This window comes from Mchenga conophoros, linkage group LG9 (assembly GCF_057382185.1).
Source record: "Mchenga conophoros isolate Kocher_MC1m ecotype Shallow Benthic linkage group LG9, M_conophoros_male_GT1.1, whole genome shotgun sequence".
Lineage (NCBI taxonomy): Eukaryota > Metazoa > Chordata > Actinopteri > Cichliformes > Cichlidae > Mchenga > Mchenga conophoros.
In genome coordinates this window covers 27,720,304-27,735,679 of record NC_140534.1, presented here as the reverse complement: position 1 = coordinate 27,735,679, position 15,376 = coordinate 27,720,304, and the positions used below count along the sequence as shown (strand labels likewise).

At 41.4% G+C, this 15,376-nt stretch overlaps 1 protein-coding gene across 1 annotated transcript; it reads right to left on the bottom strand.

The window, feature by feature from the left end:
- Positions 1 to 6,253: 6,253 nt before the first annotated feature.
- LOC146567461 (palmitoyltransferase ZDHHC20-B-like) lies at positions 6,254 to 15,201 on the bottom strand. Its single transcript, XM_085287327.1, has 14 exons — positions 15,072 to 15,201; positions 13,971 to 13,997; positions 13,506 to 13,600; positions 13,269 to 13,389; positions 13,109 to 13,178; positions 12,985 to 13,017; positions 12,595 to 12,715; positions 11,957 to 11,992; positions 11,580 to 11,712; positions 11,245 to 11,371; positions 9,820 to 9,909; positions 9,621 to 9,733; positions 9,482 to 9,529; positions 6,254 to 9,336 (listed from the first exon to the last, which is right to left on the bottom strand). The coding sequence occupies exons 1-13, from the start codon at positions 15,187 to 15,189 to the stop codon at positions 9,486 to 9,488; spliced, it is 1,128 nt and encodes a 375-aa protein (XP_085143453.1). The 5' UTR covers positions 15,190 to 15,201; the 3' UTR covers positions 6,254 to 9,336; positions 9,482 to 9,485.
- Between the last annotated feature and the right edge of the window lie 175 nt (positions 15,202 to 15,376).

The window sequence follows — 15,376 nt, the reverse complement described above, 5'->3', positions numbered from 1 at the left end:
TGAACAGATTTCTCTTCACACCTGCAATCTTGTTACAGCCAGTGATTCACAAAATAGGCGAAAAATCACTGATTTGAGCAATTACGCATCTAGAAGCCAGAAAACTTTAGGTTAAAGTTAATTTGGGTTCAACCTTAAATTTAGCTGATAAATTTCAAATAAAACTGTCAATTGGTTGCATCTAATTTCCTGCTGGCTGGCTTTGTTTGTAGAGCCTGATGTCACCATCCAGTCAACACCATCACTATTTAATGCCTTTCCCTTGAATGGATAAGCCACACAGTGGTCTTTAGTGAAACTGTGGCTGCCTTTGCTTTTCATACTTTTACCCCCCCTCTTTTACAAGCAAATACTGTTTTCTTTCCCTGGAAAAGTGACTCAGACTTTATTATCTTAGGTGGCTCAACATTAGCTCAAACACTCACATTACAGATGAGAGTAGAAAACGGGCGAAAACCAAAAGTTCTTCTGTTTTTATTGTGTTGAAATTCTTTCTTTTCCTCTTTTTTGAACTGTTTGGATTTTGTTTACGTTTTTTTCTTTTTTACTACATTTTGCTCCAGTAGCTGCTTAAACTGACCCGTGAAATAGACACACGCTCTTCTGTCTTCGTGTGCCAACGCTTTGATTTGCGGACAAGCGCAGCAAGCAATTTTACAGAGAAAGTGTCCGTGAAAGACACGAGAATGAGCAAACAACAACCTCATCACCAGAGGTGAAGGGCCTGGGTGTCACAGAGATAGCAAAGGTCAATGCTCAACAGGGTTCCTGAATCTAAGTCCACAACGAGTGTTTACTCTTTCTAATCACTTCTGACAGCACATGGCTAAACACAGATACCCATTCAATGTGCACACTGTAGCTTTGATAGAAAAACTTAGAACTTTTTTTTGTCATTGTACAGTTGCTTGCACAGCGATATTAGCAAGACCACAAAAGTGCAAAAGTACAGAAATCAATATACACAGAGGAAAAGCAACATAAGTACAACACTATATACATGCATAGTGCATGTTTAATATATAAGCAGTATATTAAATGCCCGACCAGAGAGGAGAGGACATTAGACCACTGTTACAGCACGATCAGCGGGGCCTATCGTGTTTCCAGAAAAGATGTTTTGCAAGCACTGCTTACCTGATGATCACAGCTGGTGCGACAAGACATTCGATTTCACAACTAATTTTCACCATCAAAGTGTCAAAACTACTATGAGGAGATGATACTGAGTATAGAAACTGTAACATCTATGTTTGCTTTATCGTCTATGTGCTTTACGCCAGTCTGCCTGTGTTTGTATGTTGTACCTGAATACCTGTTTTGCTTTAGCTTCACTGGAGATCAGTTCCAGTGGTTCTAATGCAGCATTCTTTTGTAATCTAAAGCTAAAGCTGCTGTTTGGAATCCGGCCCATTTTGAGTAACACTGCAAATAAAAATGTCACGTTTAATAATCTCCTCATTTGAATTTGTTAAAGGGCAACTCTGCTGGGTTTTACACACTAGTGCATACACTTGCGGTCAGATGTTTACTAGGGGTACAACGATCGATATTGAACCGTTCGATACAGTGCTTTCGGTTCGGTACGCATATGTATGAACAATACAAAATTTTTAATTTATTTTATCAACTTTTCTTCTGACGATGCTGTCTGTGTTGAGTGCTCAGTGGATCTGCGTTCGACTACTCCGCCTAGGCTGCACTGTCGAGCGCAGATCCACTGAGCGCAGTTCAAGCTAGCAAGACAGAAGCTAAGCTCCTTGCAACATGGCAAATTGAACCTCCCCCACCCTCATTCAGATCTGGCATTTGGAACTACTTTGGTCTTCATGTGAAGTAGGACCCTGAAGGTAAGCGCGTCATGGACAAAAGTAAAACAGTATGTTGGATGTGCCACGCAATGCTCAATTACATGGTGGGAACTAGTGCGTTAGCACAGTTTGCTTGTTAACGTGTTGGCTGTCCAGCCCCACGCACGGGCGATCCGCGGTAGCTCGTTAACGGAGATTTGCCGTGTTGTGGCGTTAACGTCATTTCAGATTAACGCTGACAGCACTAGTGGGAACAAAATGAATATGACTGCACATTTACGCCGACATCATCCTAGTGCAGAGACAAGTGGAAGCAGACAAAAACAACAAGCATGCATGCTACAAACTTTAGCCGAGTCATTTAGACAGCCGTTAGCACATGATTCTCCTTATGGGGACCTGATATGTTTAATATGCTGCTGAGAATATAGCCCAGAAGAAGCGTATAGTATAGCCTGTGAAGGTTCTCAGTCATCCAGGTCATCGTAGTCAAAGGAGCTTGCAAAGAAAAGCGTCTGGACTTCTTTAAGTTACTTGAAGACGTTTCACCTCTCATCCGAGAAGCTTCTTCAGATAAGGTCAAATGGTGGAGAGTCCCAGATATAAACCTAGTGGGAGTTTCCCCCCACAGAGGGACAGGTGATTAGAGGATCATCAGGGGGTCCGACGATCCTCTAATCGCCTGAGCCAAGGTGTGAAACTGGGTGTGGGTCCCAATCAGCCAGAGTTTCGGTGTGTTCATTGTGAAACCTGGCCCCACCTTATCATGCGAATTCCTGAGATCAGATGGCCCAGGATGTGAGTGGGCGTTAAGGCATCTGGGAAGGGATCTCAAAACTGGATTATAGATGGCAGAGAGTTGGTGTCGTAAACCCCCGCCTCTGTTCAAAGATGGTCGCTCACAGTGGACATAGATGGCTTCTTTCACTCCTCTTTCAAACCATCTGTCCTCTCTGTCCAAAATGTGAACGTTGGCATCCTGGAAAGAGTGTCCTTTATCCTTAAGATGCAGATGGACTGCTGAGTCTTGTCCTGTGGAGGTGGCTCTTCTGTGTTGTGCCATGCGCTTGTGAAGTGGCTGTTTGGTCTCTCCAATGTAGAGGTCTGGGCATTCCTCGCTGCACTGTACAGCATACACCACATTGTTAAGTCTGTGTTTTGGCGTTTTGTCTTTCGGGTGAACCAGTTTCTGTCTGAGTGTGTTGCTGGGTCTGAAATACACTGGGATGTCATGCTTGGAGAAAACTCCTGAGTTTCTCTGATACACGTTTTGAGTGCTTCCTTTACATGTGTGTGTTCCTTCTTTTTTCCTTCAGGCTTAGAGGGAACATGTTCTGCCCGGTGGTGTAGGGTCCTAATTACTCCAAGTTTGTGTTCCAGAGGGTGATGGGAGTCGAACAGGAGGTACTGGTCCGTGTGTGTGGGCTTCCGGTAAACTTCGATATTGAGGTTGCCGTTCTCTTCAATGTGCACAGCGCAGTCCAGGAAAGGCAAACAGTTGTCCTTTGTGTCTTCCCTGGTGAACTTGATGTTTTTATCCACAGAGTTAATGTGTGCAGTGAAGGATTCCACTTCTTGTGTCTTGATTTTGACAGTATAGCTTTTATTTTGGAAAGAGCCATTTCTCTGTAATAAACTCTCTTTTCCAAAGATGAGTGATTTCTCAATCAGATAGATTTATTTTTTTATTACTTTGTTGTTTCAGCAACATTCAATTTAAAAACTGTACTTCTGAGTTAAAATATATATTTATAATTTTAATAAATGACAAATTAAAAAAGCATGAACATTTTTTTGTATTGAAAAAATATCGAACCGTGACACCAAAGTATCGAACCGAACCGAACCGTGAATTTTGTGTATCGTTGCACCCCTAATGCATACATGCACTTGTTATGGGCATTGATGTCATGCTAATTTTGTGCTCTTAATGCTTTCTTTGAACTGACCTTTTTCCAGGGTGGGATGGTTTTACAGCACACATCTCTATAGACTGTGTGCAAGAGTTTGAATTTATTTTGGATTTTCTCCAACGGGGGTCAGTTGTATGCATACAGACTCATATCTTAACTTTTTCAACAGGGTTGAGGTCAGGGCATTGGGGAGACCATTCTAGGAGCTTAATGTTAGCCAGCATTACCCATTCCAGTTTTGATCATTGTCCTGCCCAACTCAAAGTTTCATCCGCGTAGCTGTTGATTTGAGTCAAAGCTAAGGAATTTAGAAGAATTTAGAAACTTTTGTCAAGAAGACATTCGGCTTGTCCATGTGGGCAGCTGCAAATTTCAGTCGAGCTTGAAGGAGTTGATTTTGGAGCAGGGGCATCTTTTTTGGTTAGCACCCTCTCACCCTCTCCAAGGTGATGTAAAAGTCTCGTCGCTATGAACTGTGACGCTGGCATTCCAGGAGTTTCCAGTTCATGGCAGGCTTGAGCCTTTGTGGTTTCTGAACATCCTTACCAATTTCCTCTCATCTGAGGGTAACAGTTTGGGTCTTCTTCCTGACCATGGCAAAGTGGTGACACATCAGAATAACTTGTAATTACATGGAATTGTTTGATAATATTGGAATCTGCAGTTTTTTGGAAAAGGCTCAAAGAGATCTTCCCAGCGTGTTTCTTCACTAAGATCTATTATTTTTGGACTATCGCATTGTTCAGAGTTTCTGTCAACCCAACAAATGCGAGGGAACAACAGTTAGTTGTGATCACTAATTTGGAAGTGCAGGTATGTCAATGACAACACAGTGAAATTTAAAACCTAAGAAGCACAGGGTTTCATCAAACACATCATCTCAGTGCACAGAAACATCTTGCTCTCCATGGAGTATACCTTTCCTGGCCTACACAGACACGCCTCTTCTTTGACTCCCCTACTTACTGAAACACAAATAACGTTATCAGGGCCTTACACCACTAGGCATAGAAGGTTCCCTCCTAAACGCGCGCGCACGCGCACACACACACACACACACACACACACACACACACACACACACACACACACACACACACACACACACACACACACAATGAAAGCCTTTAAAATGTGGCTATCTACTATCCAAACTTTGTTAAGTCAGTGAATAAAATAGAATAGAAAGGAACCTATGACATTGAAGAGACTTTTCTCCAACCATAATATCCTGATGCACTTTAGACCCAGCAACAACATCAGAAAAATTGGATAATCTCAGGGACAAAAGACCCAAACATGAGCTAAGCAATGCTGCACAGTCCAGTGAGGAGTATCCAGTGGCCAGCTGAGGAGACGAGTGAAACACTTGAACAGCAACACCAAAGCAAGGCTGCAGGACCCGATCGCATTAGTCTTAGAGTCCTGCAGCATTGGTTGTCACTATTTCCAATGTCTCCTGGATTGCTGACTATCTGTCAGAGTGGCCTCAGTTTGTACAGCAGGGGGAGTGAGGAAGTTATTCAGGAAATGAATCATACCTGTCTCTATCAAACTGTACAATAACTCGCATGAGCACCCCTGTGAGGCATTAGATTCCACACGCACGGTCTGTTATTAAACCATCTTGCAGCTGGTTCCTAGATTGAATGCGCATTTAAAATGTATTAATCCGATTTGCACCCGTCTCTTGCACAATCTGTTTTGTTTTTACTCTTCTTTAACTTAATTTTTTTTTATCACTGTTGATTATATATTTATATCTTGCACAGTATAATGCCATCACTAAGAGCCTGTGGCATTTTTATTTCAACTATGATGATAGTGTAGTGTAACACAAATAATTTCCCTCGTAGGATCAATAAATTACCTACTTACCTCACAAATAAGCCAAGCTTGGGACCATGTGACCCTTGCAAGTCATGTGCTGATAGGGTGGGTCAACAACTCAGGACCCCCCAACAAGGTGACAACCCCACTAGATGTTTCACACCTGGGATTCCATTTTAGATCAGAGGCTGAACATCTTTAAGAATCAAATATAGAAGTCTATCTGCCTTCAACTCAAGCTCATAAGACGACCATGACCTGGATGACTGAGAACCTACATAAACATGCTCCATATGAAAAATGAAAAACAGATGCACAAAGTAATAAATTCTTTTCAAGTGATATCACTTGATATCACAGGCTTAGTATGATGCGAATTCCCTGGAACTCTGCAGCTTTCCTTTTAACACCCAAGCAGACATGAGGTGGTGACTTCCAGCATTCCTGATTATGCTGAACAGATTTCCAGGATTTTCAATCCTACATTGATGGGAAACTTCAACGTAGAACTTGTCATCTACCAATCAGAAGGTCTGTGGGCAAGCTACTGAGTCCAGAGTTGCTCCCAATGCATCCATCAGAGTGTGAGTGTGTGAACGAGTGTTAGATTGCAGTGATGTGGGCATGACTGGGTGAATGAACCACGTAGTAAAAAGTGCTTTAAGTTCTCAGAAAAAAAAAAAGTATAATGCTTTGAGCTTTTTAGAAAAACATTTATTGTTATTTTCACGTTAATTGTGTAGAGGCATGTACTTCATTCACAAAATAGGAACAGTAAAATTAATCAGACAAGAAAAATATATGCTGTCTTCTGTTTTCTTACATTATCAATATATATATATATATACATACATTGTAAAATAGGACATTGTAACAAAAAAGAATCCAGAATGTAGCAAAAAGCAAGTTATGATGGCTACATCTGCACTGCACCATGAACACAGATGTAACGTGTTGTCAGTCTAAAAACAAAAAAGAAAAGAAAAGCTGATATTAGACTGAGGTTTTCAGATCCTTCTTTCATCGTCAAAGGAGTTTTTATGGCTTTATTTATAGAGTTGAAATGACACAGCTAGCTATAGTTAAAAAACAAACAAAAACAGTGACTTTTATAACACCATAAACCCCGTTATCATGGTAAAACATCTTTACAGAAGTTAGGCGCCATGCTTTTGAGCATTAATCAGGTATCATCTCATCGCTGCACAGAAGCTTCTGTCCGAGACCACAATATTACAAAAGAACACTCACTTAAGCATTACAAAACACACACACAGGCGCACTTTAGTCTCAAGGACAAACAGCCCAGAGAGAATACAGGCATTTTTAAAACAATAGGACAAGTCCACACTTTTAGAATCAGTGGCTGTAAATGATAAGTGGAATTAGCAGAGCTCCTTATACACGATACAAAAATGTCTTCTTATTTCTAAAGTTTAATTTCTTGAAATTTTTGAGTGCAATTTTTAGAAAAGATCTACATATAATCAGAACATAACCTTGGCTTGGATCATGATCTTAGAAATTAATTTAACCTGCTACCTTTTTTTGTTTGTTTTGATTCAACCACAGTGTCATTATACAATAGTGAATATTCTCCAATAACTGCTCTGCAAAAAGTTATTATAAATATACTTGGGCTCAAAAGGTCAAAGATGATTGGAGGATTCAAGAAGTAAACAAGAAGTTTAAAGATCAGGCTGTTTTGTTGTTTTTTTTAAAACACTCATACCTTTACTGTCCCGTCTGTGATACATTCAGCACATGTTACGATAACACTAACACGCTGTACATGATAGAAACAGCTGTAAACTTGTACACCACCAGTGTCTGGTTGGATATATTCAGCAGGAGGCTTTTCCAGCAACACTCCGGGATGTGATCAGAGGTGTGAGGAATGGCAGACATCAGGAATTTGCTGCATCGCCTTACAATGCTGCACTTAAACAATAACATTTCTTGGAAAAGGAACTCACTCCTGAACAATTGTTATTTGGTCATGCTGACAAATGTGAGCAACACTGTCTTCTGGGTATTAAATACACTTTCCTTACAGATTTCCGCAGACCCCGTGAGTAAATTCCCAGATGTTACACACTGACACGGCACAGGAATTAAACAAGCTCACGCTCAAGATCACAACAATGAGCCGATTCCAAAATACAGACATCCACACGTCTACAGCAACAAGGTGAGCAGAGGCTGTAGCTCTATCAGAGGGGTTCAATTCACTTTCAAATTAAATCCAGATGAGTTATTACAGGAATTTAATGCATATTAAAGGATATTAAGAAAGCGATTTAACCTGAAAGTGAAGTGAGCCCCGAGGAAGTGATGTAGTGATATCAAAAAGACAAAGACACACACACACACAAAAGAAAAGACATTTAGCTGAATGAGTGGACAAACAGGACTCTTGTCTCCACCTGCTGGCCAGCACTGGTATTGCACGGACATCATGACCCTCAGCAGGTCGGAGCGACAAATGTACAAAATATTGCGCCACGACTACTGTTGAATTCAATTTGGTTATGAGATTGACCAGTGAGGTTAGGATAAAGCTAATATGCTGTAAACACTTCAGGTTCGGAGGTCAGAGCTCCTGACAGGCCAGCCCTTATTTGGCAGAGTGTTGGTGTTCTTTGTAAAGGTTGAAGCACTGAGTTGTAGAAAAACAGGCTGTGCACATTGCGGGCTAAAAATCATGGATCAGCCTCTTAAAGAACAAATAGTGAGCAAGCTTCATCTCCAAAGTTAAACCGTCCAGTCGAAGCAGCAGGTTTTGTTTTTTTTCCTTTGACACAAGTGGGCCATAAAAAAACACATATAAAGCTGATTCTTTTAGTCTGTTAGTAGGAAAGAAGAAAACTTACTGCCACTTCAACTGTTACACACAATCTCTCTCTTTCTCACACGGACACACACACAATACATTATATAAAAAAAAAAGGAGAAAAAAAATCAAATGATCGAGCAACATCCATAACACCTTTTTTTTTTAACTTTTTTTTGTTTAAATTAAAAAAAAAAAAAAAAAAAGCAGCACTTTTTTCTTTGATGGATAATCTACAAAGTGCAAATGCGCCATCTTGTGCTCTGATGGATTAAAAAAAAAAAACAAACCAAAAAGTCTACCCAAAACCTGGTTAGAGTTTCCTTGTGCACGGATTCACCGTGTGGTGGAGTCTTCTGTAAGATAGTCCAGGTTTGTTGGGAAGCATCCATCTCAAGAGGTGTCGATCATTGTTACGCGTATACTCGTTAAAAAAAATGAGACAACATGAGACTCAAGGGTAAATCGATGCATCTCCACATCGTGTACTGCCTCTCTAAAAAACCAAAAACAAACCAAAAAAAGCTGTTCCAGGCTCTCCTCACTGCAGCTTTGTATCTCCAAGTCTTGGTGGACCTGGGAGGCTTTCAGCAGTAGCACTGATTCACTTTAATGCGGTCCTCGTCAATAAATACTTCAATTGTGAGAGGTTAAAAAAAAAAAAAAAAAAGCAACAGAAATATGAATACAGTATACTGTTAGTATGTGTGTGTATGTTTATGCGCATAACTGCAAACAACCTTGTCTCATGTCTTACGAAGAGAGGTGTGAGATGCGTTCATGACACTGCATGTGGAAATGCTAATGCCACGGAATACATGACTGTGATGATGACTGCATTTCCATAGTTACTGTGAATGGATTTAAATGGGCATCTGCTGGCAGACTGCTGAGAAACTGAACTCTAGCTTTGCTTAAGGCATCGAAGTAGATGACTGAGGTGCTTCTCCTGTGGCAGGAAAGAACAAAAAGAAAAAGAATTATATATACATACATATATTTATTACTTACACAAAGCAGTTCTATCTGGAAAAGTCAGACTGACCATTAAGCCAGAGCTACAGACTTGCTGAGAGGTGGCTGACTGCAATTACCTGGTTAGGACTCGCTCTCCATTGAGATTGTAATGGTTTCGCTTTCAGCTGTGAAGACAAGCAGAACAGAATACGTGATAGAATTTACATCAACAGCTCAGCCTTTCTATGTAATAATAACACCCCTGCTGGGACTCACCTGATTTGAGGGTGTCATTTGCCAGATGGTCTCCGATGTTATTAGCATGCTGCTCGTTGCTCAGGAGGCGATTCTGAGAGTCGCTGAGTGGACTCACGGTGATGTCAGCAGCGCTGGAAAAATTAGCTGCCATTAGCACCATTTTTCTCAAAATAAAAGCCCTATCAGAAGCTTCTACTATTGCACCGGGATTTAGCACCTTTTACTGGGCTCTGACTGCAGTGTCACTGTGGCCTGCTCCACGTCGGTGTTGACCAGTCGGGTGGGGAACGTCAGACCATCTCCCTGGCTGCAGTAAGCAAGCAGAGAATCTAAAGATTAAGAGCTGTCAACTGATTAGAAAAACCCCCAAAAACCGTGAAGCTGAACTTCCTCAGGAGCTGCTGCAGCCACAGACTGTATATAAAAGATGGACACACCATAATGTTACAAACTGTTCTGCAGACTGCTGTTTTAAAGGCTCGACTTTAGCATCTGGCACTTGTACTTTATAAACCCGATGCAACAAGTGATAGGTGGAGCCTGCTTTATTTTATTTTCGTACTCTAATGTGAAAGTATTTAATACAAAAAAAGCATTATTTTATATTAAATATGGCTTGAAATTAGCACGTGTAGCCATAATTTAATCTGGAAAACACTTAGACATTTTGTTACAGACTTCTATTAAAAAACAAAAAAAAACAACAACAAGCAACTTGAGTTGCTGCCCCTTGCTGCCCATTACAAAGAATGCAGGTTTAAGACACTCTAGATTCACTTTTCGAACCCATATAGTCTATGCTGCAACAAAGTTAGGCTTATATTTAAAAGAATAACATCACAGCTTTAGCTTTTACTTCAGTATTTAAACAATTATACCAGATTCTTCAGGTTTTGTTTATTTAACACAGAAATCCTGGTCTTCCTGGTTCGGTTGTGCATCTTTTCCGTTAGTACCTACTCAGATCGACTCACCACGACTCAGACTGGCTTTTCCATTACAATCAAGTACCACTAAATGTGTGTGGTTGTTGTCATAGCAACGTGGCCAAGGGTCCTGTGACTTAATTAGTATGCAACAACTTTGCCAGGTTTCAAAAATGTCGGTTTCAGTTTTTGGTAACAATACACTCATGACTCATCTTTTGACGCCATTGACCAGCCAATCGGTGGCATCCAGTCTGACAACGTCACATTTTAGTACCTGCTCTTTTTGTTTAGAACCTCGGCTGAGCAGGTACTATTTTAGTACCTGGTACTATGACCTAATGGAAAACTCTGAAAATCGGGGCACACTGTGGTGAGTCGATCTGATTAAGTACTAATGGAAAAGGGGCTTTAGATCTCCTCTGTCTGAAAGGTACTCCTGGATATTTCCCTTATTTCTCAAGCGGTCGGCACGGCAGATGGAAGTACACATGATTTGGCACACACTTTACACTGGATACCCTTTCTGATGCAACTCATTTATCTGGGCTTGGGATCTGCGCTAGGAATCCACTAGCTTGTTACCTTCAGAGGCTTGGGTTTTGTCTCCTCCCGGGAATCTTTTCTGTGTACAGCAAACCACAACACTCCCTTTAATGTCTGTCTCTCTCTCTGTGAAAGTTTTTCTCTCTCTCTCTTTTTTTTTTTTTTTTTACCTTGTGAAGACGGGCAGCAGCCAGTACTTCTTCTGGTCACCAAAGACCTGAGCAATATTCTTTCGGAAACCCAGAGAGAAACCATTTTTATCAGAGCCTGTCCTAAAGACTGGTGCTCTGAATGCCTCTGCAGGGTAAGAGGAAAATGAAAAGAGAAGAGGCAGACAGAAGGGAAAGAGAACTGTTAGACAAACACTAAAGGAGGGGAACAAAACTCCGTCCCTAGCAACAAAGTTATTCCAGTGATAATGATGACAAAAAAATGACATTCAACTTGACAAACTGTTAGAATATTTGAAATCACTGCTAGATATTAAATACAAGGAAAACGATACCTATTGTCGACCTGTTCTTCCCTACAAGCCAAAGGTGGTAGCTGAAGAGGGACAAAATACTGATGCAGAACATGGCGGCCACAAAAAAAAGAAACAAGACGTGGAATTTGGCAGGCGTGTCTGTCAGCTCATTCTAGGGGGAGAGATGGGAGAAGAGGAGAGTCAGGCAGCCATCAATAACAAATTCACATCGGAGATATTTCTGGAAATGCAAGAGCAATGACAGAGAGCTGATATAAACAAAAAGAAAAAAAAAGGCAGAGAAATGACTTTTAAAAAAGTCTCATGTGAGCCACTTCACTTGCATGCACATCACGAAAACAACAACGGTGAGGACGGTGGGGGAGGGGGGAGGCATCGGAGGATGGCTGTGTTACCTTTGGGCAGTTTTCTGCCGATTTCCTGCGGCAAAGCTTTAGTACAAACAGAAACAAGAGTGGTTAGCAACACCAGGAGAGAACAGACGGGAGGGGGGAGCACTTAGAAATCAGGAGGCAAATAGAAGTCAAGGCCAAGTTGGGTGGAAAAGTGGGGAGCTGCGGGGGAGGTGAATAAAAGAGAGTGGGTTGAAAGAAAACTGTGCCCGGACTGGCAAGAAACAAAGGGATAAAAGAGGAAGAGATGAGAGAAAATTGAAGTGAAACAGCTACGAGAGAGAGAGAAAGGAGGTGTTTGCGGGCACATGAGTGGTGTGACTGATGGCTCCGATAGTGGAAAGGGAGGCAGAAAAAGAGAAAAGATCCGAGAACAATGAGCCAGTGTGCGAGAACTGGGGATAAAAGAAAGGGGAAACAGAGGGGTAGGGCGGGGGCCGGTCAGAGGGTGAAGGGTGAGAGAGGACAGAGAAAACAGAGGAGCGGCACAGCGGAGCACAGGAGAGGTCAGCGCCATGCACAGCCAACTCAAGAGATGCTCATCCTGGCTACGACGTGCCACCCGATTCTGCATCTGTGTCACACATTCACTCCATGCTGTGGGGCGAGTGGGCATAGCGTGTCGGTGCGTCGTTACTCACTGTCCAGAATTTAATGAAATACTGCAGGACGGTGGCTGCAATGAACAAACAGTACACCAGCGAGTAGGCCAGGAAGAGGATGAAAAACTTGTAGTTGGAGAATCCCACACAGTTGTTCACCCTGCAGACACACAAACACCACATTTGGATGCAGTTTCTTTTCCAGTGCAGAAACCTTTTCAAAGTTTGCAAAAGGTGGAGGCTACTGGTGAGGTAGCACCAAACAAATGGCATTATCAAGCAGTTTCTGAAAAGGTGTAGCAACGTGTCGTAATTTAAGGTATGTTAGTTATAAAGCGTGAGAACAAAGTAAAATGAACTTCTGTCTAGAAAGCACTTTATTCTTGGTTAACTAACTCAATGCACCAACAGGATGTGGCTCTTACATACCAGGGACAGTGATGATCCATCTTTAGCACACACCTGCCAAAAAATAATAATAAAAACAAAAGATTAACTTTAAAAAACTGAAGAGTAAGAGAAAAATTTTAAGGAAAGAAGAAAATTCCCTTACATGTCACATGCTGAGCAGTGATGACATCTGTCTGGCTTGATAACTTGACAGCGGTCACAGTAGCGGATCGCTGCAATAAATTAGCACAACAATCATCATGATAACTCAATTCCAAACAGAACAGATTCATTCTCATTTACATTCAGTGACACAGACGTACCGCCAGCGCCTGTGCGGGTGTACAGAGGGAGGCTGCTGGCAGCTCTCCACAGGATCTCTTGCTGGGACTCTGGCCTCTCCTCCTTCTCATAGCGTTCCTTTTCAGCCTTGGGGAGGCAAAACTGGAGGGAAGGGAGCAAAATACCTTTTTTAAGCTGCCATTTACTGCAGCAGGGGATTACACACAGGCAGACAGAGCAGGCTTGTTTTGTTTTGGAGGATTGGATTAGTGTTATACCTCTTTGGAAGGGTTAGCAGGCTTGGTGAAGATGGTCTTCCAGTAAGACCACACAAACATGACGAATGAGAGGTGGAAGAAGATCAGGTAGACAACTGGAGGGGGGAAACTGAGCATCAGGATCAAGGACATATGCACTGATATGTGGGTTATATAAGGAAATGCCACTGTAACGCAAAACATGGCCTAAGAGCAAAAAAAAAAAACCTACGCTGTTAATTAATTAGAGAGGAAAGCTAATAGTTTATGCTGGATGAGGAGGAGCTGCTGGGCTATAAGCAGGCCAACCTCAGCACTTTGAGAGGAAACACAATTTCTGTGCCAGCCTTTTCTTTAAAAAGCCAAGTCTACAGAGTACTTTTCCAGAAACTTAAGTAAGATTATGCCAATAAAAAACTCTTAGCTCAGTAAAATTCCATTTACGATTTATTAAACAAACATTGTTTGATGTCCTGGGACACTTACTCTGCTCTCCTATGCTGGGGATGGTGACTGCAAAGAGAAAACATAGACAATATATGTCAGATATTATATATACTGATAAACTTTTATACATTATGGTGGAAACAACCATATCATTTATCCACACTGTATTCACTTCTACAAAAATTTTCAAAATACTGATACTGTACATGAGTAACGAATTAAAGGGTTGGCATGTTTTACAGTTATCCATATCAGAAATTAATTAACTACAGCCCCCTGCCCCCTTAATTAAGAAAAAAAGTTTTCCCCTATGCATGTAACCAGTTCCCATATTTACGCCAACATATCTGATAAAAACCAAAAGAAAACCAGTAGAAACTTTCACCTAGTGGTTTATCTAATAATAAATAAATAAAGCCTAAAAATGGGGCGGGAAGAAAAATAAATAAATACATACATAGTCACACCTCAGGAGCACAGCAGCCATGCAATCTTTTCTATTGCCCCATTAATCTCCTACACAATGTCAAGACAATTTAATTAGTCCACCTTGCTGTTGTTAAGTGTACCTTTTTTCCACTTCCAAATAGTTAACAAAGATTAAGTATTAGGAGCTGACTAATAAAAATACACATGTTGAATTTTTCACAGCTGAATTACAGCACTTAGACATAACCTTACATGAATTTATGTATTTATTTTTTTTGGGGGGGGGGGGGGAGACAATCCGCAACTATTGCCTTAAGCCAGTTTAACTAAAAGAGACATGTTGTGTGGTATTTATATGTCAGCCAGTCAAATACCGTTTATTTCTCCATCCACACTCATTTAATTTCACATAAAACCACAGAGACGAGACGGGTAGCTTTAACATAAAAAAGACAGCACAGTGCTAGTTTTTCTTTGACTAAAACCGTCCTCTTTTGAATATATGGCAACCCAGGCGATGGCAACCAACAGAAAATTAGCTGGATCTAGATTTGGACGGGTTTGCCAACACCTTTGTTGGGCTGCAGTTCATTTACTTCCTGCTGGCCAGCAGCCGCCGCTGTGTTTGTGTGTGTTGTCAGGAAATATGGTTAGCACCGGCTTTTAAAGGCCTTGAAAGAAGCGACAGACGACGGCGAGGTCTCTACTTACATATACAAAGCTCCACCACGTAAGCGTAGTACGACCAGCAGACGACGAGCGCGATAAAAATCACAGGTATCCATGCTAAGCCCCGTTGACAGCATCTCAGTACGTGTGTGGGCGCCATCTTTCCCCCTCTACTGTGGAGAAGGGAGTGTCGACGGGTGACGTCACGATAATAAAAAATGTGAAACAGGGAGGTGAGCCGAGCGATGATATACGACCAGGAAACCAAGTATAGTGCTTCAGTATAAAACATAAAATACAACAAAGGCACCAAGCCCAGCTAGGTTATCACAGTTGTATAACATGTA

Bases quoted from the DNA above. Each gene is read 5' to 3' on its own strand.
- LOC146567461 (XM_085287327.1), bottom strand. From the start codon at position 15,189: ATGGCGCCCACACACGTACTGAGATGCTGTCAACGGGGCTTAGCATGG. The intron at 11,993-12,594 runs GTGAGTAACGAC...TTTGTACTAAAG, and splicing joins ATTTCATTAAATTCTGGACA to CTTTGCCGCAGGAAATCGGC. The intron at 11,372-11,579 runs GTATCGTTTTCC...CTTACCCTGCAG, and splicing joins GAAGAACAGGTCGACAATAG to AGGCATTCAGAGCACCAGTC.